Raw genomic sequence first — 25,944 nt, forward strand, 5'->3', positions numbered from 1 at the left:
ATAATAGGAAAAACATCAAGACAAACCCTATGAGTTATGATTTAATTTAATGTCTTGCCCTTGTTACTAAATTCACTGAACTCAGTTGATATAGCATAGAATCTGTAGTCTTCACTGGTCTGGATACCTACATCAGAACATGTAGCCAAATCAGGTGAATTGCATAAATCAACAACAGTAGAAGTGTTGCAATTGTAAAACATAAGATCTACATTACAACTCACCATCTGTTGAAGAAGGTTTTGTACCTGGAAGAACAACTTAAACAAATCAGTCATTTCTGAGGCTTTGAAACCACAGAAAAAGGCAGAAAAAATATTTTAACACGCTTCTATCATATAGAGCAGTTATTTTTTAAGCAATCTTTTTTCTTGCAGACAACAAAACAAAAGATTATGTACAATGGGATGATCTTTATCAATCAAGAGCTGACATGCACATCCAAAGAGATACAAAATTGAATAAAGAATGCCAATTCTCAAACAATATATAGATATATATATATATATATATATATATATCTATGTATGTATTATGCATTTGAACTAAGGAGTTGTCACAATAAGAGCAGAACAAATCCAAATGCCTGAAGTATGCTTCATATCACCAGAAAAGTATCACCTCACCATGGCTAGATGAAAGCCATAGAGTTACAAAAAATCTTATAGGGAGGACCACATATCACGAGACTTACAAAAACTGTCATATCAGCAGTGCTTTACTTTGGATCTTTAGAATCTTATCCACCCTGGAAGAAAAATCAGTGAGATTACTGCACAACATGACACAAAAACTTTAGTTGATATGAACAACTATAGGAACAGATAAACATATAAACTAAAATTGTTCTGTGTCTTAAAACAAACAAATCACTATTTTTAAGAATTTGAACTAGAAGCTACTCTACGGAAGCAGATGAGGACTAACCAATAAATTGTTCTACATTAATAAAAATACTCTAATACGAAAGGATGATCCAAAATATCACCCTCCAATTTCTGAAGTTCCACGATCCAAATTGGATTCCAATTCTCCATAGAAATTCTCAAGTATCAGGTTATGAGCAGTTAGTTGCAATGTTACAACATTGGCACAGCATGTGTTAGGTGATTTAGTTTTGGTTGATTTGTGGAAATCATAAAACAATTAAAATAAAACGAAATGGTAATCATTCAAATTCAAATTAACACAAGATTCATGTACATTCGTAAATTATACTATCTTATCATGACATATGATCTGAAAATGTACCATTGTAATATCATAAAAATAACTTATTTCCAGTCATTAACTAGAAATAAGCTATGCCACACGTTTGGCACTATAAAAGCATGGAAATTTTCTTTCTTTATACATTCATGTAACTTTTTTCATATGCTGACAACAAATTTCCAACATTGCATAGAAGTATTAATATAGTTCAAAAGTCATATTATACCAATCCTATCAAATTGTTGCAACTCAGTAATTACACTGATTGAAGCAATAGGGATTTAAGCCTATGCAATAGTAATCCTATTGTTTCTGATAGTAATCCTATTATTACAACAAACTAGAGCCAAAAAAAAAAAATTAATATACTTGCGCTAGATTTGCCAACGTTTAAGATTTAATCACAGCCTTTCCTTCCAGGAGTTCAAGGGTAGAAAAATGCATTATCATTTCCTTCAAAATGTGTCTTGTGCTTTTCAAAAAGCTCCTCTAGCAACCATCACAACCGAGGCACCTTAAAAAAAGAAAAAGAAAAAAAGGAGGATGATCACTTAAATTGCAAATATCATTATAGAGAGAGAGAGAGAGAGAGAGAGAGAGAGAGAGAGAGAATAGACGCATAAAAAAAAAGGGTAAGAACAAATTAGTCACTGATCATCATTTGCATGATATGAAAAATATCCAGCATAGATACATCATTTAAAGAATTGATTGGAGATCTTTTACTTACTAGTTGCCAATTTAATGTACTGAATATCTTCATATTCGAAGACATCACCATTCGCTATAACGGGAATAGATAGTGCGGCTACAACATTAGCAATCTCCCTCCATTTGGCAGGATCTCTTGGCCTATCTGCAACTCTTCTGCAATTCACTCATACAAAAAACATGCAGCCATTACTTAAGTAGTTAAAACAAAAGTCTTGATGAAAGTAAACTCTAGTCCGAAACTTATGCAATTCACTCAACAAAAACACATGCAGCCATCACAATATGCAATAACTATTGTGCATACCCATATCCAATTTTTTGATACATATCCCAATATTTTAAAATTTATTTAAGTTTATGAAGGTATGATATTTGGACATACACCTACACCTGATACTTGTACTCAAATCTATGTAACATAGAACTTTAAGTTGAAAAGTAAATATTATGTATTATGAGACATTTGAATGACCATATATATGCAATCCAACACATAGTTTCAATTCATGGACTGTTTATTATTGTTACAATTTGTTATTAATACTCAACATGCACCTTAGAAGAGAACAATAGCTTATTTATTTCTATTTCCTAATACAACGAGCACAGGTAATAACATGAAATAATGAGGCAAAACAAAAACCAATAGCATGTAAATTAATTGTAAAGTTGAGCGACTTACAGTGACTACTACACTAACCATAGGCTTGTATGGAACATTATTCACGTCTAGACAATAGAATCGTATCCTACATCAACACATACTATAAAATGGTTAATAATTATGGCGTCACCAAGTGAGATTTGAAAAATTTTAATGCTATACATCAAAATCTTAATGGAAGAATTAAATATGCCAAGAGAAAGAATGCACGTGGCAGTTCTAGAGATAAACTACCTTTTCATCACCCCTATAGGTAAAGTACTGATACATTACAACTACTTAAATAGAAAGACTCAAACGGCAAGTAATAACACGCTTTCTTGCATAAAGCTCACACAAGTTTTTGATAACTAGCATGAGAAAATTAGATCTCGGATGGTTATAAACAAAAATTCAATCTAACCTCGGATGCCAATTTTTCCAATTTTGGTTTTAAATATACACATTTCCTACACCAGCTTGCCATCCTACAAATCCAAGTAAATTCACATGACAACCCAACTCAATTCAATATAAGAGGAATCATAATCCTACGAATAAAAAGCAAGGGAAAAAATTCCACAAAAAAATAAATAGTAAAGAAACAAAACAAAAACTGAAAAAAAAAAAAATTGTCATCACATCATAGCATGACCTTTCCACCAACAATCAATGGAACTTTTGTCTCAAATTTTTTTGCTGACCATACTTGTTATTCGTAGTTGACAATCAATAAAACTTTTGTCTCGTGGCATAACCTATCAACCCTAGTTGTTATTCCATCAAATGTTCATATTTTATCTTTAAACCAATAAAAGAGAAATCCATTGCAAAAAAAGAAAAAGAAAAAATGTGGCCACATGTCGGGATTTTGTTGATATTTCATCAAATTAAGAGGCAGCGCATATGACCATCGCCGAAACCCTAACCCTAGTTCTAGAAACCCTAACCCTCTCCCCCTCATCGTCTCTTTTGTCTTCTTCTTCTTCTTCTTCTTCTTCTTCTTACTCTTCTTCTCCTGAAACCCTAACCTTAGATCTAGATATAACACTGTCGCAAACCCACATCATCGCCTACCACCCACCGCCACTGCTATCACCACCCACTATCCATTGTTGCCCTTCTCTTATCTTTATTCCCTTTTTCTCATTCTTCTTCTTCTTCCAAAACTTTAGATTGACCCACCACCATCGCCAAATTGCAACCCATTGCCATTGCCATTACCTCTCACCTTTGCCACGAAATCGTGACCTACTGCCACCGCTCTTTGAAAACCCTAGATCTAGGGTTAGGGTTTTAGGAGAGGTAGAGAAAAAGAAGAAGGGACAGAGAGAGAGAGAGAGAGAGAGAGAGACAGACAAATAAGAAGAGGAGACGGAGAGTAGAGAGGCGACCAGCGAGGATGGTTGTGATGGTGGGTGCCAATGATTGTGGCCGGAGAAGAAAAGAAAGTTGAGGCAGGCGGTAGGTGGTGGAGTCCAAAACAGTAATTTTCAAAGGGATATAAGTGTAATAAAAAAAATGGTAAATTACAAATACACCCCCTGAGGTTTATTAAATTACAACAAAACTAATTATTTACAGCTTCAACTTTACGGCATACATTAAATGCATGTCGTAATTAGTACATTCTACGACATTTTTTTTTCTTTTGCAAGCCGTTAATGGTTTTTCAATAACGACATACATACCATGTAAGCCGTTAATTCATATATTTATGGCATACAAAAGTATGCTGTAAAAAATATATATTTTCACAACTTAAAAAATATGTCCTAAAATATTTGCACTTAAGACGACATACATTTCATGTTGGAAAATATTATAACTTTACACGGCATGCATTAACATGTCGTGAAAACTTCTACAAAAAAATAAAAATAAATTCAATTCGACTTGTTTTATGACATGCAGAAGCATGTCGTAAAAAATGCATATTTTCACAGCATACAAAAATATGTCATAAAATCTTTACACTTAAGACGACATACATTTCATGTCGTAAAATATTATAACTTTACACGGCATGCATTAGCATGTCGTGAAAACTTTTATTTAAAAAAATTTCAATCCGATTTTTTTTGTTTGATTTAAAAAAACTAACAATTTCCAAGCCAAGCTTCTCACATTAAATTTTCCTAATTGAGGACAATGTAAAAAATAATTTATACATTATTTTATAATTTAGAGTCTTCTTTTAAGGAATAATTGAACCCAGTGAAATTTTGGAAAAAAAATTATATATTCATGAAAAAGTTTATAATTATAATTATTAGTATTTATATTGCTTTTCACTAATTTGTAATTATTTTTTTTTATAAATTACCTTGATTTGATATTTTCCCTTCTTTTAATAGTTTATTTATTTTTTACTTTTTAGATATACCTAATCTGGATACAGCTAAAAAGAAAAATATTTATAAAAAAATATAATACATATGAAATGTATTAAATTATATATATTTTTGAATTTAGTGCTTTTTAAAAAAATTAAAAAAATATTTTCCTTCTAAATATATGTAAATTATTTGAATTTAAAAATAAAAAAAATTATTTAAAATATTTAAAAACTTACAATAACTAAAAATAATAAAAAAAAAACCCAAAAACATTAATTTAAGCCCGTTCACTGCTCTCCATCTCATTCTATTTATACATGTTTTTGCCATCAACCCCCCGAATTGGGATCCTGCCCTTGCACTTCCTTTTTGAAGGGCTTTCGAACCCACTTTTAGACTTAATTTTGATAATTCGAATAGTTTATATTTTAAGATTTATTCAATATATCATATTTATAAAAAATTAAATTAATTAAATATCAAAAAACATATGTTTGAAAATGAAAAATTATTTATTAAAATTTTTAAAATAATAATTTTTAATTTAATTTTTCCAAACATATATTTTTTAATATACGATTAACTTAATCTTTTACAATATCACATGCTGAATAAATCTTAAAATATAAACGATACGAACTGGGCCCGAAGGCGAGTGCAAGCCCCCCTATCTCTCTCTCTCACTCTCTCGGCGTGCGTGCTCTCGTGCTCTCTTCGTTCTAGTCTGTTTGAGGTATGTTCTGTGCGCATTCCCTTGATCGATCGGGCCTTTGAGGTAGGTTTTGATCAAAAGTCAGATATTTTTCTTCTTCTTATCTTCGGTTCTTCAAAGTTACAGTCAAATCTCTGTATATGCGTATATTTGTATATATTAGTCTCGATTGATCGATTTGTGATCGGTAGATCTGATGAGTTTTGAAGCATATGATCGATTCTTTGCTGTGGAAATGAATTTTGGACTGTTTGAATATGATCGAATCAGGATAAATATGTGCTTATATGTTGTGTTTATTGATGGATTTGTTTGAAGTTCATCATCAAAGCTGGTTATCAATTGGTCTGATTGTAAATTCAGCAAAAAGGATCTCTGTTTTTGTAGTTTTTTTTTTTCTCGAATTGTTACTTTTAATGCCTTCACGGTTTAGGTATGGATACACAATGGTGCACATCTGTTTAAGGTGTCTTTAGGAACTTTAACCAAATAACCAATTTTGTTTATTTCGCTGAGGTGCAACCCACCCTAACTTTTTTTTCCACCTCAGAATTTTTGAAGGCCAAGTGTTTGATGAATTGTGAAGTTTCGTTTTTTGCTTTAATTTATTGGAAAGTTCTTTCGTGATTTTCATATTAACTTTTAGATGGATTGGAGTGTTAAAAATGATCTGTTGGTAAAATTTCTTCTTGCATAAAACTCTGTTTTGGTCAAGTTGTTTGTAGTTCATTTGTTTTAGTTTTATTTTCTATTGTTTTCTTCTTCTTCTTCCTTCATTTTTTTTTTTTTTTACACCCAAGATCAAATCTGTATCGCAACTTGTGTGATGCCATTTATTTCCTCAACACTTCTGTAACATATGCTGTAGGTAGTCAATCATTTACACGTAAATTCAAAGTGGAGAAGTTCAGTATGGGAAAAACTGGGAAGTTTGAGAAGCAGTAATGTCTTTATATTTAACGTCTTTAAACTCTTATTTTCAAATATTTTTCTTGTATTTGCCTTTGGCACACTTTCTAAAGGCCAAGGATGATAAAGTTTTTGTCCCTTGCATTTTTCAAGTTGTTATTTCACTTCTATCAATTTAACAGCTATCCCGCATTGCCTATTTATATCTCTTTATGTTCATGCCCTTGTTCTTGGGTCTTTTTGTCTGCATTATTGTTTCTTTTTCTTTTTATTTTTCCCAACTCTTTATGTTAAACTTCCACTCTTTGTTCCTTTATATGTTTTATTGCTAAATATAATTATCTTTTGGTTCTGACTGACATCATCATTGAAATTCCCATTTGTAACCTCTTTCAAATTCAATGAGATATTGAGATCCAACTAGCACTTAGTGTTATCTCATTTTCGCCTGAACATTGATTGTTGTTGAAATTCATTTTCGATTTTTGTTTCCTTTAAATCCATTGGGAGTTTATATTCTGCTTAGGACATCATTCTCCACACAACTTGTGGCTTGGAAAATGGAATTGCATTATTTTCTGCAGATGGCATTGATGCTTATTTGTCATTTCAATTTTTTTCTGTCTGTCTTGGTTCTTCTAGTCCTGCCTTTTTATCCTCACTACAAGAGCCTTTTAGTTTTAAATTAGCTGCCTTGGTTATTTCCTCTCTGTAATTGATAATTCTAGATAGTTAGGAGTAGCACGCAGCTTATGTTTAACTCATAGATAATAACATGGTTTGAAGCTGTAGGGGCATTTATTGCTGTCATGTTTGTGATCTAAATGTGTCATTATCTTCATTTAGGGCATTTTCCCATTAAATTTTGTTGGATAGAAGAGGGTATTTTCTCATATCTTCAAAGTATCTTGGCTTGACGTGCATGTCCCTTTTCAGGTGGTTCACTTTTTCTTTTTGATCGGAAGGTATTGAGATACTTCGAAAGGTATTGAGATACTTCGGAAAAGATGGCCATAACTGGAGGAAGAAGAAAGATGGAAAGACAGTGAAGGAAGCTCATGAGAGGCTCAAGGTTTGTGCGAAAGGATGATGCTTGTTGAAGGCAATTTTTATTTTTTAAGTTGATTTTGTCTACACCAGACAGAAGTTTGTGACTTTCAGGAATTTTGCACTATATGATATAATGAATAGTTCATGCTGTATATTTTTATTACACTTCCAAGGTAATTTGCTTGTATAATGTCCTTTCAGGCTGGGAGTGTTGATGTGCTGCATTGCTACTATGCCCATGGAGAAGAAAATGAAAATTTCCAAAGGCGAAGCTATTGGTTGCTTGAAGAGTGAGTGTCTAAAAGTTTGCCTTGCTTTTATCAAAGTTTGTGTTTATTTTGTCAAATCTTTGCACTTCTCTCTCTCTCTCTCTATATATATATATATATACATATATATAAATCTGTCTGTATTATGGACCACCTCTGGGCAATTGCTTTTAATATGAAGTTTATCTGTTAATTAGTATTAGCATATAAAAGTTGATTGAATGTAAATGCCTACTTGCAGCTTCTTGTGCATGTACAGGCATAAGTCCAGTCCTCTGATACTATTTAGCATTGAATAGACATCAATTGCTGAGTAGAATCTGGTTCGTTAGTTATATCTGCTTCTGGAACAGTTTTGCTGCTTTGGAAATCCCATTACCTTTTTCTGTGAGGGAAAAAAGATGAAATATGGTTTAAAGTTTCACCCCTTTTCTTTGTCATACTAATCATTTTAATGTTTGGAATTACAGCCATGTCTATAGTTGTAAACTCATGTTAACTTGTATGAACTTCCATGAAATTGACTACACCTTGAAAATTGAATCAATTTATGGAAGTTAATGAAAATCTGACCATTTTTGTTTCCTTAGTTGTTATTTTGGAAGGGCTTTTGCTGCACATTCTCATTTGCTTCTTATTTGGATGACACCTGCTGCAGGGAGCGCTTGAACATTGTTCTTGTCCACTACTGCGAAGTAAAGGTTAGAAATTTATTCTATTATTCCTTTGTTTCTTCATTATTGAAGAAATTCACAATTGATAATTGTATACCGTATCAGATGATTCTTGAGCCAATATGTATTATACATAATGCTGGCTATTTTAGAATAACATCGCTTTCTAACTTTACCACCACTTTTGTTTCAAGGTTTCTTGTGTATGTATAACTTCCACGTATTGGAATCTTGCTACAAAATATAATCTAATGTGTTTTGTTGCCCAACTTTTCACATCCGTGCTAGTTTCTTTTTGGACTAATGGTCGTTACAATGATCATGTTACTCGTAAGATTCCCGACTCAGTGGCACTTCTATGATCTGGAAAGCTCCTCCATGGGTTTTAGTACGTTACATTGTTTTGTTTCTTGTTGGTGCTTAATGGATATTGTTTTGGCCATGGCTATTCCCAGTGTACGTAACGTTACAAATTTTATTTATTTATTTATTTTTTAATTTTTTTTCGACAGTAACAAGATGGTCACTAATACATTGTAGGCATTTTTTGAACTGGATTGGAAGTGGGAGTCTTCCTTCTTCTAGCTCTTAGAATCAGTGTGCCAAAGGTTGATTCTTGGGATGTAGTTTTGGTGGTAAAACAAAAACCAAAATTCATGTTTTGTGTATTTAAGAATCTGATGCATCTATCTGCTTTTCTTTTCTTCTGTACTCTTTTTGTTTCCCATTCAAATTTTCTGGAGCAATGCATGTTTTCTTTGAAGGATGCAACTTTTTATTTTACTTGGTTTTGTGATCTATAAGTTTTTGAACCATTAACACCACAACAAAACTAACTATTTACGGCTTCAACTTTGCGGCACACATCAAATGCATGTTGTAATTAGTACATTCTATGACATTTTTTTTTGCAAGCCATTAGTAGTTTTTCAATAATGACATACATACCATATAAGTCGTTAATTCATATATTTATGGCATGTAAAAGCATGCCGTAAAAAATCTATATTTTCACGACTTAAAAAATATGTTGTAAAATATTTGCACTTAAAACGACATACATTTTATGTTGTAAAATATTATAACTTTACACGGCATGCATTAACATGTTGTGAAAACTTTTGCAAAAAAAAAAAAAAATTCGATTTGAATTTTTTTTATGGCATGCCAAAATGCATATTTTCATGGCATACAAAAATATGATATAAAATATTTGCACTTAAAGACGACATACAATTCATGTTGTGAAATATTATAACTTTACACGGCATACATTAAGATGTGAAAACTTTTATTAAAAAAAATTTCAAGCCAATTTTTTTTTTTCTTTTTTTATTATTTAAAAAAGCTAACAATTTCCAACCAAGCTTCTCACTTTAGATTTTCCTAATTGAGGACAACGTAAAAAATAATTTATACATTATTTTATAATTTAGGGTCTCTTTTAAGGGAGAATTGCACCCAGTGGGATTTTGGGAAAAAAATTACATATTCATGAAAAAGTTTGTAATTTTAATGATTAATATTTATATGGCTTCTCACTAATTTGTAATTATTATTTTTTTAAAATTACCTTGATTTAATATTTTCCCTTAATTTAATAATTTATTTATTTTTTACTTTTTAGATGTGCCTAATTTGAATACAACTAAAAAGTAAGGTATTTGTGAAAAAAATATAATATATATGAAATGTATTAAATTTTATATTTTTTTGAATTGAGTGATTTTTTTAAAAAATTAAAAAATATTTTTCTTTTAAATATATGTAAATTATTTGAATTTAAAAAGTTAAAAAAATTATTTAAAATATTTAAAAACTTACAATAACTATATAAAAAAAAAACTCAAAAAAATTATTTTAGCCCTGTTCACCACTCTCACAAACTCCTCTCATTCTATCTGTACATGTTTTTGCCCCAAACCCTCTCTCTCTCTCTCTCTCTCTCTCTCTCTCTCTGCGTGCGAGCTTTCGAGCTCTTTTCTAGCATTGCCTTGATTGATCGCGCGACTTCGCATGACCTCCCAATGTATGTCATTCACTTTCTCTCCCAATTGATAAATTTTTCTCTGGCTCTATCATATTTTCCCAAAAGCTTCGAATTCATCATTTTATTTGAAGTTAGGGTTTGGTGAGAGCCATGAAAACGTAGACTACAAGCCAAATGCATTCTCAATCAATTGATCTCAAACCCTAACTGATCTCCACAAGCTCCTTTGTATCGAACGATTCAGTGAGTTTGAAACTCGTCATACTTCGTATTTTTTCTTGTGCGTGTGTACTGGATCAATTGAAGTTTGTATTGATAATTCAGTTTTTTCGGAGGTCTGGCAGATCACTAGACAAGTCAATTTCAATGCTTCAGATGGAGCTGGCTGCTACTCGAAGTTCTCAAGAGATGAGGAGATCTGATGAGTTCACTCACATCTCAAATTGACTCATGAGGGCTTGGCAAGGAAGAAGGCTTTCATAGTTATTGGAATTAATACTGCTTTTAGTAGTAGGAAGAGGCATGATTTGGTTAGACAAACTTGGATGCCTCAAGGTGATAATTTGATATTGTCTTTGTGTGTATGTCCTACTATATCTTAATTTCATGGCTTTCCTTGACTAGCTTTTTGGGTTTGATTAGGAGAGAGACTTCTTCAATTGGAACAAGAGAAGGGAATTATCATCTGGTTCATGATCGGCCATAGGTAAATCTCTTGTCTGCATTTTCTCAATAGTTGGTTAGTTTAGTATTATTTGAAAACAATAGGAATTCTTTAGGCAATATGATCTCATTATTAATTTTTTGAAGTTGGATCCATCGCTTTTCCTTGATGTAGATTTGTCAAAAGTCAACTCCTGCTTGTGTAAAAATACACATTGTTAAGCAAATAACTGTATCATTATCACATGAATTGCCTTTAAAAATTAAAATAGAATATCCAGGAAGTTTTGAGATGTTCACTTGTTATGAGAATGAACAAGTTTTAGATTATTCTTTGTTTACTGTATTTCCATTCCATTGGTGGTCAACAACCGTAGTCATGGCACAAGCACAAATAATCTTTACCACATGCTGCAGGGTAATTTACTTTTATGTGGTGTGATGTTCTTTGATGAGACTAGAAAAAGACAAACTAAATTACCATGAAGATGTTTGTTTGTATATCTAAGAACTGCAGAACTATTTGGCCAATGAATCAATTGGTCAGGTGAACTAAATCTTAATTGATCTGCATTCCACATTGGTGTTGGTGGACAAGTACAAGAAGCACTCTCCCGTGGATTTTGATGTCAAATTTATGTAAAGCTGCACTAGGAAGGAAACTTTGATCGCTGCTCCATATGGTTGAAATCACGGTTGGTTTGAATAAGGTGAGCTTGTAGTTCTAGGATTTAAGAAGGTTAGGGAAAGTTTGGAGGTTTTTGTAGACAGAAACGAGTTGGAATTAACTTGATTTTTAGAATTATAAGCTGTAGAAACTTAAAAGTGTAATAAAATTTATAGGCAGCAATTATTTTGTCTTATGTAGATGCTGTAAATTATAGTCCATGAAAATTAATTAAAACATACTTGACCAAACAAGGTTCCAAGGTTGCTTCGTTTAAAATTCTAAAGTTGTCTCCTCTCTTCTGGTTGTGTTCCGCATCTGTTTCTTAACTGGTATGTAGATGCAGTAAATTATTGTCTTAGGAGCCTTAGCATAATCATTTGTAAGAAGACAGTAGTTGAAGAGGATTTTCTCAAGGGTATGAGGTGGACAATTAAAGTTTGATTTTGCACCTTAAGGGACGATATTCCTCTGGATTTTAGGTGGATAGTTAAAGTTTGATTTTCACCTTAAGTGCTTTAATAATGATAAAAGCAGCAAATTTAAAGAGAATTTATACTTACCAGAAAACAAGAAAATTTATGTTGAATAGTGACAAAATGACCTAAATGCCATAGAGCAAATGTTGGAAAGCCGAGAAACATTGGTGTTAGATGAGATATAATGAAATGAGTTGTAGCTGAAAGAGAATAAAAAATGGAAAAGAGTGAAAGGGATTTATGAGGATATTTGATCGAATGAGCATAAAAAATTGGAAAGACTAGAATCAACATGGGTATTTTTATAAAAATATTGGAGTAGCTTAATGGGTGATACATTGATCGAAATAATTCATGCATGATCATGCCCTATAGAAACTTTGATTATTGAACATAATTGATCATGTGACTTTCTGAGTAACTGCTATGAGAAAAGGACACAGTTGGGACCAATATATTCTTTTTATACAATGAAAGCTTCAATGTGTGAATAATAGACTACTATTGTCTTACTACCATGCTTTAAATAATGTTATTAGATCTTTTATAGAGTCGTTATTAGTTCTAAAATATTTTAGTTGGTTAAAAATTTTTACTTTCCAAATTTTGAAGTCATTGTTTTTTGTAGAATTTGGAGAATGTAGCATCCTATGGATTTGCAAATAATCTTCACTTTTTAGTGGAGAGTTGAGTTATGAGGATTTGAGGTTGTGGTTGTATGAATTTTACTAAACCTTGTGACGAGGGTGAGACACTTCTTCCCCCCTTCTTCTCCTCCACTGTCTGAATTACCCCAAGTACTATTTGCAGCCTATTGTTCATAATGCCCTCAAATTGTACATTTTAGCCCCAAAAGCCTACCAATCTAAGTTTAAATTAACCTTAACCCTTTCTCCGACGTATTGGTTTTCAATCTAACCATTAATACCCAAAAATTATTTGTTTTCAAGATTTCAAAAAGTCTAATTCATTTGAGAAATAGAGGTCTTTTTAATTTGGGGTTTAGAAAAAGCAGGTCCTAACTCAAACCAACGCAGATCCATTCGAATAGGATAATATTACTAAATGGAAGATACATAACTTTTGCTCTTGCTACAATATATTTGCATCATATAGGGCACCTATGTGTATAATTGAGAATTATGCTGAATGCCAATTGTTTTGATTGGTGCAGTGCAACATCTAACAGCATACTAGATCGAGCTATTGATTCAAAAGATTCTCAGCATAAGGACTTCCTCAGGCTGGTGAGGATGCACAGAGCTTGTATGTACAAAAAATATTGTGGACAATTCACCAAATTTTCTCAATTTTTGGTGCTCATGAGTCATGTTGTCTTGCAGGAGCATGTTGAAGGGTATCATGAATTGCCTGCAAAAACCAAAATTTTCTTCTCCACTACTGTTGCAAAATGGGATGCTGATTTCTGTCAAAGTGGATGATGATGTCCATGTCAATTTCGGTACACACTGTCTCTTTTCATTTTCTTTTCTTGTTATATTCTTTCTTCATTTTTTCCCAATTTTGGGTAGCTTTTGTCAATTTTGAATTTGCTGAGTGATGCAGAGTGCATAAAACTGTTATGACCCTACCACTATTATATATTTTCCAAAAAAATTCATAAGTTTGCAAGCTTTGAAGTAGAGATTTCCTCTTAAGATGGATTTATTTTTCTGCAGGTTGTTGAGTTTGCCGTGGCTTTGCAGGAAGCTGGGTGCTTTTCTGTTGTTCTGGAATGTGTGCTTTCGAATCCTTCCAATTGGTATTGGCATAGGGCCTTTCTGTATTGGCCAAGTTAATTGATTCTTTAGCTCTCTCTGTTGCTCCTAATAATGAATTAGACTTGACTGGCTTGTGTTGTGTATAATCTTTTTCCTTTCATTTGTACATATAATTTGCTATCTGATCTTGTAATTTGTTTTTCAAGTACTAAAGTGGGCATTTTAGTGATATCATGTGTTCAGATATTGAGTTTACTCATGTAATGAACTTTGAATTTGCTTTTCTTCTCTCTCTCTCTCTATATATATATATATATATTAAAAATAACCTTTTACGACATACAAAATTATGCTGTGTAAAGTGTAATAATTTATGACATGTAAGAAAATACTGTAAAAGATTATATACGGCATATAGAGTATGCCAAAAATATACTAAAAATAACTTTTTACGACATACAAAATTATGTCGTGAAAAGTGTAATGATTTATGACATGCAAGAAAATGTCGTAAAAGATTATATACGGTATACATAGTATGCCATAAATATATTAAAACTAATCTTCTACGGCATGCAAAATTATGCCATGGAAAGTATGATGATTTATGGCATAACAAAAATGTCGTAAAAAATTATATTCGACATACAAAGTATGTCATTAATGTTTAATTTATTACTTTTTACAACTTTACTTGCATACCGTAAATGACACTCAACTTTCCACGGCATGTCATATAACGGCATTTGTGTGCATGCCGTGAAAGAGTTTTTACGGCATGCATTGCAAGTTGTAAAAATTCAATTTTGTTGTAGTGCAAACAACCTTTTTCCTTAATTTTTCCATCTTCTCCACCAATCACTCAGTGACTTAATTGATATAGGAGCCACTCATGACAAACCCCATCATCTTAGGATAGATGCCCAAACTTTCCAAACAGCATGGCAATCAATTAGGGGATGGTTTGATGTTTCCAGCTTATCATTACAGAAAAGATATAACCTAGAATTAGAAGCTATAGAGACACCAATCCTTAGGAGCCATTAACTCTTCAAAGCCAAGCTAGCCATCCAAAATATTGGACTTTAAAGAGGGAAACACTTGACCACAATTCAATTCAGCTAGGGAATAGAGGGATCGAACTGAAAATTTTCCTGAGGGTTCTGCCATCCAGCGCTTCAAGTCCTGTTTTTTTATTATTATCGGTTGAGAGAAGTTGGATAGAAGGCTATAAAAGACACCATCTTTTCCTTTTTTTGCTCGTTCAAAGACACCATTTTTGGGGGGGTCTAAGTTAATGACACAATAGCAATTTAATTGAAAATGACTCAAAAGAAGATGCTAGGTTGAACTAGTGTGTACTAGTCTTTGTAAAGTAATTATATATATATATAATTTGTATAGCATTATTCAACTACTAAGCTTAAGATTGACTGTAGCGTGGAGATAAAACTTGACACAAAATTCAACAGCCCAAAGGAGGGATGATACCTCCCCTTCTCCACCAGAGAGAGAGAGAGAGAGTCCCAAGAGTGTCTCTATTTGCCTATTGATTTGTCTTTCTTGGCATAGTGTTATTTTTGATCATTCATTTTCCTAGTGCATTGGTTTAGATGATTTTTATTAGAGGCATATACTTGTACTGTGGCTGCAGCCCTTGGATGAGTCGCTTGGGCTTTAGTGGCTGTGGCTGTGGCTGCAGCTGTGTTTTCTGCTGGTGCTTCAGCTGTGATTGTTGTGTTTTCATGACACTTGGACACAGTTGGATGCATAGACTTGATACTCTTATTAGTTTTGTTAATATAAATTTTATTGGTGGCATTGACTAACAATTGCAGACACAAATGAAGGAGCTCGAAGCACAATCCAGTGCTACAGATGAGGAGATCTTCACACAGGTTCTAGGGCTTGATCAACCTGGTCGTGTTCGAACATATGGATTGGGTCCTTCTCCGACAAATGTCTTTGGAGGTGGATTTAGGCAGTCACAAGAGCAGGCTCATCTCATTGAGACGCAAGTCCAAGAGCAACTTAACCAACATAAAGTACAAATGGAGATGCAAGTGAAGGAGTGATGGATGCTATGTTTAGTCAGATGCAAGGTACAATCCAAGCTCAACAAGCACGAATAGGGTAGTTGGAGTCTCAACAGGCTATGGGTGGGCCTATTGCACCAACTACTACACGTGTGCATTCACAACAACAATCCCATGCATACCTCATCGTTTAATTGCCATCATTCATCCGAGGAAGCGAGTACATAGTTAATCATGAAATTTGCAATATGGCATTTTATTCATGTTATTTGTTCTTGTCAAATGCAGGTTCAAATATCAGAGGAAGAAGAAGAAGAAGAAGAAGAAGAAGAAGAAGAAGAAGAAGATAGGACAAACTCAATGTCGGAGGGACTCTTTTTCTTAGTAAGTTTGCTTATCTGTCTACTTGGCTATTTATTTACTAATATTGATACTAATATCTTCTGTATAGTTGCATAAGGCTTAGTTGCTAGAATTATGGTTTAAAAGTAGCATTGGTACTGATCATAGGGTTCTTACTGTTTGCTAGTTTAAAAGTAGTAACTCAAGAACATTACTTCATGTTTCATTTTTATCTATTATCAGTTTAGTTCAATAATATATTTCCCTTCTTGATTTGGACACCTATAGTCTATATGTATATTAGTCACATAGATAGAGTGAGTAATCTTAACTATGTAGATGAAGGCCTCTGGATGTCCAAAATCTAAATTCTCAAAGGCTTGTTTTTGCAGTCATGTTTTTTTGGAATAACTGTCTAGGTATCATGAATTCTCTTGCTGGAACCTTATTTAATTTCTAGTGTTCATGTAACATAGCCCATCTTTACCTCAAGTATATGCAATATCAATAGGCGAATCACAGTTATGATGCTCCATAGCTTAACATAAAGGTTAAATTCATAAGCAACAAGTAGAAAGGTGAATATGTGAGCTGATCACATCAGACAAGCATAGTTAACCTAGAACGTCATATCCTAAAGTAATGACGAGGAATAATTGGAAACTTTGATCATAAATATAAAGATTGGAGATTGAAAGCCTACTTTCAACCTAGGACATATAGGAACAATGAAATTTGGGGATGCTGCACAATTTTTTAAGTTTCTAAACCAGGTAACTTCAGATTTTTTTGCGGATCCAAATCCTAGGGTTTGGATTGTTCATTATTGAAAGTTGTATCTTTATTGAATTGGGTTGGTAGAATTAGTAGTTTTTTCATATCAGAGAGGTTAGGTAATTATTTTTTTTGGTGACTTCAAATTTTATTCCACACAAAACACAAAGAAAACAAGAAACAAGGACCTACTCCTGCACACTAGAAACAAAAAAACACAGATCAACACCAAAACAAAACAACAAAACAAAAAAAAAGCTAGAAAATCTATTTATCAGGTATGTAGAATGGAACAAGGCAGCCCCCAGTCCATACAGATTTGCCAATTTTGCAAAGAATTCTCAACTCTCTTGAAAGAACAAGCTCTAGCTCTAACTTCCTTAACTATTCCAGCCACTATCACTTGCTTGTGACTAACAGACTGAGTACAAATTCTCCTATTCCTCTCCAATCATACATGATATAAAGTGCAAGCCAAGGAAAGTTTGAACATAGTATTTCCCAGTAAAAGGACAAGAGCAGAACAAATGCTCATGAGATTCATTTACAGATCAACACAAACTGCACGCAGGATCCACCTCCATTCCCCAATGCAATAAACCATCATTGGTAGCTAATTTTTTTAAACAAATCGGCCAATTCACAAAAGCCCATTTAGACACATTTCCTTTAAACCAAACAATAGAACACCATGGGACCACTGCTCTAGATGGCCTTAGAGCTTCCCAAGCAGATTTAGAGGAGTAGCTACCACTCTTTGAAGGTAACCAAACAGCTTTATCAGATCTGTGCAGATTAGGAATATGGGTATGAGGTGTTAAAGCAATAACTTGCCGAATTGCTTTATTTCTTAATCTAGGCCAATGCCAGCATCTTACATTCACATAAAGAGCTCTACCAATATTCTGCATAATTCTACTTCCAAAATGTTGATAAAGAGGCCCCACGGGATGCCAGTTATCAAGCCATAAGAAGGTGGGACTGCCATCCCCTATTCTGTAATGAATAAGAGGCTGCCCAATCTCTCTAAAGCTTGAATATCTTCCTTATAGTCCATGAGGAATCATTTGGACATTAATAAACCAAAAGCATTGAACCTTTAAAATATAGGTATGTATCCATTCAACTCAAAGTGAATCAGCCTTCATACTTATATCCCAAAGGTGTTTAATCATATTGACTTTATTCCAAATTTTCAGCGATCTAAAACCTAACCCTCCTCCTTGTTTAGGAACACAAATACTCTCCCACTTAACTTTTGCCCCTGTTTGCTTGAGCTCAGAACCAGACCATAAAAAGGCTCTAATCAAACTTTCCACCTCCTTTAGAGTTCTTTGAGGTAAAATAAAAAGGGAACTCCGATAGATCTATACACTAAAGAATACTATTTGAATAAATTGCATGCTTCCCCCATATGACGAGCTTATTTGCCCACAACTGAATCCTAGAGCGTATTCTGTCCTTCAGTTGAAGATAATCCCCATACCTCAATCTTGTGGAAATAAGAGGCACACCCAAGTACTTGACAGTTAATAGACCCTCTGGAATTGGAAGAACAATCAGTAAATCAGCTTTTAAAACAGAAGAAATTCAGCAAAGAAGACAGCACTCTTCTGTAGATTAGGTTGAAGTCTAGACCATAAATGGAACTGATGTAAAATGTCATTTATAATTCTGAATAACTGAATATCAGCCCCACACAGAACAAAAAGATCATCCGCAAAGGCTAAGACTGATACCCAAAGATTGGCACCTAGGATGGAAAGTAAACTGACCGTGAGTCAAATTATACTTAAGAAGAGCACATAACTAAAAGAAAAGGGTAAGGGGAAATTGGATCCCTTTGCCTTAAACCTTTTTCTCCCTTGAAATAACCTTCCAATTCTCCATTCAACACAATGGAATAACTAACACACTGGAATAACTAACTGTGGACACACACTGAATAACCTGAGAAATAAACCTAATTGGAAACTCCATAGCAGCCATTATTTTGAACAAAAAATCCCACCTTACAGAGAGGTTAGGTTATCATTTGTATTTGCTTCTTCTATTCAATTGAACCATCAAATCTATATGTATTATGTTTTATGAATCCTTACATGTTTAGGTGTATTGCGAGTATTAGTTATTTGATTCTCCTTTTTGATACTGCCTTATCTACAGATCCTATTTTTGTTTCTGTCTATTGTAATAATCGTGACTATAATGCTTGTATTTATTGTTATGCGATCGTTACTTTGTTTTTCTTTTTATTTTAAAATTTTATTTACTGGTGCAGGAAACATTTGAATGAATCTTTGTTAGGGTACTAGTCTATCTCTGATCTTCCACGATGATGGCGAAAATCGGGCAGTGGTGACATCACTGATGCATTTTGCACTAATAGATGGGAATGTAATTTTTAATGGCACAATTTTGTTCTAGAATTGGGCCCTCTTGCAGATTTTTGAAAAGCAAAGTTCTAGGCTTGTTTCTTATTTTTGATTGCACATTTCTAAAGCAAGGATTGAATACACTATATATTTTTATTTTGATGAAGCACATAATAAAAACACCCATCAATTGTAAACAAACAGCACGAAACAAATTGGCCCTTTTTTTAATCAGCCAAAAGGAAATATATTGATTAATAAAAATGTACAAGTACAGTGAAATTACATCAATAACCTTACTAAGAAGGTACATGCAGTTGGCCTTATTATAGCAATAGTTGTGTGCGGTATTTTACTTAGTTATTGCACAGGAATAATGAAGTCATTTCTTATGTTTACTTTTTTTACTGATCATCAGAGGGGTTGGTTTTGTAACTATTGACTATCATATATGTTTGGAGGAGTTTAGGAACAGAGAAAGTGTACAAGTGCTCCCATTTGCAAGCGTATTTATGACATTGAATATATCTAAGTCTAACTAATTTCTAGAGACTCGATGTCCTGACTATTGTTATAACTATTCAACATAGTGATTGGAAAGATGCCCTATGATTTACTTTGAGTAAGAAGCACAACTTAAGATAAATTAGGTGGCATGCTTTCCAATTCTTATGTTGCATAGTTATAACGGCAGTCTGCGCATTGAGTATCTCTAGTTAGCCAAGTCTGGATACAATCAATATGATAAATATGCCTGCAAGCAGGGAGTATTCGTACATTGTCTCCTTGGAGGAACTCCTCCAAGCATATGTGACAGTCAGTGATATCAAAACCAACCTCTCCATCAATAGGAAAGGTAAGCACAGGAAATGACTCCACTATCTGTGGATCAAGTCCTTGTGCAATAACTGGTGATGTTATTCCTAAACCAGCCGCATGCACATGTCTTAACCAAATAATAAAAAAAACTACAACTAAAATTAAAACAATACATCCAATAATTATTATTACAAGAGGACTATTTATTCCTTTTATTTTCCAAAAATCTTTTTCATCAAACGAAGAAGGCTTTTGCAGTTTTGGATCTGTACCTTGGGCTGCTACAGACTTGAAACTTATGAAGATGATGATGACCCAAATAATAACCGTAGAAACTTCAACCTGATTTCAAAAATTGATAAAAAGAAAAAAGAGAAAAGAAATGAACAAATTAAATAAAAAATTGATAAAAAATAAAAAAATATTTATTTATAATATAAATAAATAATTAGAGTTATCTTTATAGGTTGTTATCTAACTATAATAGAAAACGAGTTGTCTTTTCATTATATGTTCACATGAAATTTAAGAACACCACACCCATACACGACTTAATGTAAAATGATAAAATTCCATACTCGACTTAGGTGATGGCACACTTACATTTAATTAATTTAGACCACACCCATACCACTCTCTCATTGCCGGCCCCTCTATTGTTAGTTTAGTACACTTCTATTGTTTGGTTCGGTTCGGTTTACGTTTCTAAATTTTTTTTGCAATAATAAATATGATATATATTTGATGTTACTAAATAAATTAATAATAATTAGTTTAGTTATGTTGGTTAAAGCTTATAAATTTCACAATGATAGCTAGTCTTCAAATCTTATAAGAAACATTTCATATTTTAAATTTTTTATATAAAAATATAAAAAATAATAAATGTGTTACAGTCCAATTCGGTTTGGAACCATAATCAAAGCCTTGGGAGCGGGAACTGTACCGATTTGAACGGTTCCACCATTTTCAAAACCAGAACCAACTTAACTAAACCGATGATTTAGACGAGATTGAATTGATTTATTGATTCTACCGATTTTTTTGAACACCTCTAACTAACAACTATTGACCACCATCACTACAACAAATATCAAACCCAAGAAACCTATTACCCCAAGATCGTGAATGCCTCCAAAAACCACCACAAACACCACCCAATTGTTGTCAACAAACCACTACAAATGAGAACTTGGTGTACTAAACTAACAAGGACAATCTCCTCACTTGGATTTATTGATATGGCTTGAAGAAGCCATTTGCCATTAAGCACAAGGGAGTGCTCCTCATCATCCAAGGTCGTGAGGCTGTCCTGATTTTATGGAGGCTCTAAGCAAAATTTAAGATGGAAACTTTTATTTTAAGTGTTTGAGTGATTTCAGTAATTTCATACTAATAAATTAAAGTGATTTTTTTGTCTAAGAGACTCTAAATGCTTGAAAACTTTAAACTCAATTTTTTAATTTTTTTGATTTTTATAGAATTTTAAAAACACCTATTGGCTATCCTTAGACATTAAAAATCAAAATTTAGAAATATTTAATGTAATTCAAAAGCTTGCATCAACACTTACAAAAGGGAAAAAAATGTGATGACGGGGTACGTAAACCACCTCGTTCCTCTTTGATTTATGTTGGGTTCACTTTTGTTAGAGTGTTGGGTTTAACTTGAAGCCTTGTCAACTGTTTGGGTTTGTTGTTTTTGAAAACTTTTCTCAAAAATCTCGTTCTTATTTATTTCGGTGTCGAGTTTCACATGTTTCGGGAGAGATGATGTTGGATCTGGGAGTTTTCAGTTTAGCTGGTAAAATTTTTGGCTGAGAGGCAAAGTCGCACGTGCGGGGGCTTGGGCCGCACGTGCAGGAGGTGAGGCTGCAAGCGCAGAAAGTAGGGGTGGTCAGGGTGCAACATTGAAATAATTGCACGTGAAACTGCAGGTGTGGGTAAGGGAGGGCCACACGTGCGGGGGTGGAGGCTGCACGTGCGGGGAAAGGCACACACGTGTGGGAGTCGCTGAGTTCAAAAATTTCCTCATTTTCTTCTTCTTGGGCTATGTGTATATCACTTTTTCATCATCTCTCTCTCTAAAAATACATTTCTACTCCTCTCTACTTTCCCTACACCAAACCTCACTAAATCCTTGATTTCTCTAAATTTATTAACTTTTTGACCTTAGTTCCTCTACCAAAGTTGGAGAACTCTTCGAGGGCTACATTGTGTACGATGGAGATCGAGTTTCGACACCGTTGATTTTGGGGCTTTCTTCTCTTTTTCCTTCAAGAACTTGAGGTAGAGATTTTTCTTTGAGTTATATATACATTTTTACAAATTATTTAGTTTTTGGGACTCCTTCTTGTGGTGTTAAACTCGGTTTTTGATTCATGAGTTGTGGGTGATTTTAAAAGTGGGTTTACATAATATTTTCTAAAAACCCTTGAGATTTTGGAGCTTTGTTGTTGTAGAGAAGTGTTATCTTGAAATGATTTCTTTCAAAATGAAGAGGAAACCTAGTTTATGGAAACCCTAGAAACTTGGAGATTTTTGAGAAAATGTGGTGATGTTATGAAATTGATATTTGACCAATAGTATGACAAATGTTGAAATGAGAAATTCCATGGTGCATGAGAATTAGTTGGTTTTGAAGTTGTTGTTCAAAATGTTAATATAGTCATGAAATGATAAAGTTGATGAAAATACATGAAATATGGAAATGTTGTTGCTTCTCGATAGAGATTGATAAGTAAATGTTTATCCTGTGAAATTGCAATGGAAAGAGAAATGGGAATTGTGATCACAATGGAAAAATTGTGTGGAAGAATATTGTAATGCATTGATATATGTTGCGTTGGCATTCAATTCATTTGGTTATTATGAGTTTTGAATTAAAAATTGAAAAGTTTGCATTGAAAGGGGAAATGTTTGTGAAACAAGATTGTCATTCAGTTGTTTTGGGGTAAATACGTTGGTAAGTCCGGATAGGGGGTGTAGATGAAATTGATTAAGTTGGCCTGAGTGTTCAGGGTGAAAGACTGAAAACACGCACGGAGGAGGTACCACGTGCCTTCCGGTTAGCTACCGGTAAAGTAGGGATTTGGTAGTGCTAGTTATGCCTACTTGCAGACACCAACCTAGGGATTACCTGAGTTGTATTTATCGCCCTTTGAACTTGATTTAAGATTATTGAATTGTTGAAATTTCAAGATTTCATTGTGCATGATGGCTTTCAAAAGATGAAGATGTGACTTTTTTAAAAAATCCATAGCATGCTATGTGCATTTCAGTTCATGAGACTTGTATAAAATGTATATACTTTGTTAAGAAGTTCCTACTGAGCTTTATGCTCACCCTATGGGATTTTGTGCAGGAAAAGATGCGGTGATTCCGCCAAACTAAGGGCGTGGATGTGTATGTTGAGAACACAAGACTCTTGTTTTGTTGTGATTATATTTTGCAAGCCAAGAGCTATATTTGTGTGGTTTCGAGCAACCATTTTGTGTAACCGGGCTTAAACCTTGGACTTTGTAGCCTTTGAGGGCATTTATTTACTTCTGACTGGATGTTTTACATGTTATAGATTCTTGTACTAAAGTCGTTGAATGTATAGTTGCATGTAAAACTATTTTGTAAATCTCTTATGATTATATATAGTGTTGGAGATTATTTCGGTTTATCGTAAGGAGTGAAAGTTGGTGTACTTCTATTGTGTATAATTTTTTGGGGCGTTACAAAAATAAATCCAGAGTCTATCCTAAAACAAAAATCTACACCTTTTAAAAAGGATATAAATACCATGAAATGATAGCTCGTTATTCCCTAAAATAAATCTAATAAAAAGTAAACATCTTCCATCTCACATAAAATTTTGTTAAAAAAAAAAACTCACATAAAATCTATATTATAAGAAATACATGGTAAAAAAAATACCATAAATATCATGATTCAATAAATTTTAATTGGTATAATAAAGATAATTAAGCTAATTCAACATCCTTTCTACAACTGATGAGTTACAACTTATGCCGAACATGAAATGAAAAATAAAACCTTATATTAGCTTCTCTCTACTCTATAATTAAGCATATTATCTCTTATTCAGGTTTAAGCATGTTTAATCACTCACTTCTATTCTCTTCCTTTTTATTAATGTTTTTCCAATCTTCTCAATTATTTTGTCTTTTTTCCTTTGAGTTTAAGCATGATTCAAAAGAGAGTTCTCTCACTAAGTTTAGTGCCAAGCATAAATCATACATTCATCAAATTGTAAGCAATGTTCTCTCACCTTCATACTTTGTTGGTTGTAATCTTATTTTGTTGTTTACAAAAATCACATGTTCATCAAACGTTTATCTATACTAAGTTTGGTTTGTTACAATGAAAGTAGAATGGAATCAAATGTTCATTTCTTAATCTCCGTATGAATTATTTCATTTGTATTATAGTTTTCATCATTTCTTTTGCTCAAAAATCTATGGACATTCTAATGAAATTATAATTTGATTCAAACCAAATTCAAATGAATCAAACAATACTTGAGAGAGGTTTGGGCTATTTCCATAAAACACATTGTTTGGCAAGCCTTTTTTTTTTTTTTTAAAATACTTCAATCATGTTATCTATATTGATTTGTGAGAACTGACAAATAAAAATATGATAAAAATAAATAAATAAAAATAGATGGGTGCCCAAACAACAAAACTTCAAATGCAACCTGGGGGTAGAACCAAAAAAAAGAAGTTATGTTATCTATATTGATTTGTGAGAATTGAAAAATAAGGATATAATAAAAATAAATAAATAAAAATAGATGGGTGTCCAAACAAAAGAATTTCAAATATTTATTCCTAAATTCTCATAATTTTAAAACTCTCTCTTTCCTACGTGACAAGCTTTTTTGATTGCCTTTCATGTTTTCTATTTTTCTTCATTTTCTATTTGTTTGATTTATCAAAATTAAAATTAACTTCATTGCTTATGGATAAAGATTTGAATTTCAAAATTCCTCTATATAGATAAACATATAAAAACTGAAAACTAATTTTTTAGTCTACAAACAAAGATAAAAATTAAACAATTAATTTAAAAAAATTAATTACATAACTTATAGATAATTTAAAATTTCTTCCCATAAAAAAACATATAAAAGTTGATAAATAACTTATAAAAATTAATTTCATGGCCTACAAATAAAGATAAAGATTAAATAATTGATTTAAAAAAAATGAAATTACATTCTCATAATTTTAAAACTCTCTTTCTTCTACATAGCAACCTTCTTTGATTGCCTTTCATGTTTCTATTTTGTTTCATTTTCTATTTCTTTGATTAATTAAAATTAAAATTAATTTCTTATGGATAAAGATTTGAATCTCAAAATTCCTCCATATAGATAAACATATAAGAACTGAAAATTAATTTTATAGTCTACAGAAAAAGATAAAAATTAAACAATTAATTTAAAAAAATTAATTTCATAACTTATAGATAATTTAAAATTTCTTCCTATAAATAAACATATAGAAGTTGATAAATAACTTCAAAATTCCTCCATATAGATAAA

The 25,944-nt window shown here is 32.6% G+C and overlaps 1 protein-coding gene across 1 annotated transcript; it reads left to right on the forward strand.

Annotated features, from left to right (window-relative positions):
• Nucleotides 1-7,487: 7,487 nt before the first annotated feature.
• On the forward strand, nt 7,488-19,770 carry LOC114273412 (calmodulin-binding transcription activator 3-like; the record flags this gene model as incomplete). Its single annotated transcript, XM_082865902.1, has 11 exons — nt 7,488-7,601; nt 7,781-7,869; nt 8,507-8,549; nt 10,857-11,067; nt 11,155-11,218; nt 13,496-13,587; nt 13,665-13,783; nt 14,001-14,083; nt 15,881-16,144; nt 16,367-16,462; nt 19,476-19,770. Coding segments are annotated over 4 exons (324 nt in total), but the record flags the coding sequence as incomplete, so codon positions are not given.
• Between the last annotated feature and the right edge of the window lie 6,174 nt (nt 19,771-25,944).

This window comes from Camellia sinensis, chromosome 4 (assembly GCF_055761805.1).
Source record: "Camellia sinensis isolate YWXY chromosome 4, ASM5576180v1, whole genome shotgun sequence".
Lineage (NCBI taxonomy): Eukaryota > Viridiplantae > Streptophyta > Magnoliopsida > Ericales > Theaceae > Camellia > Camellia sinensis.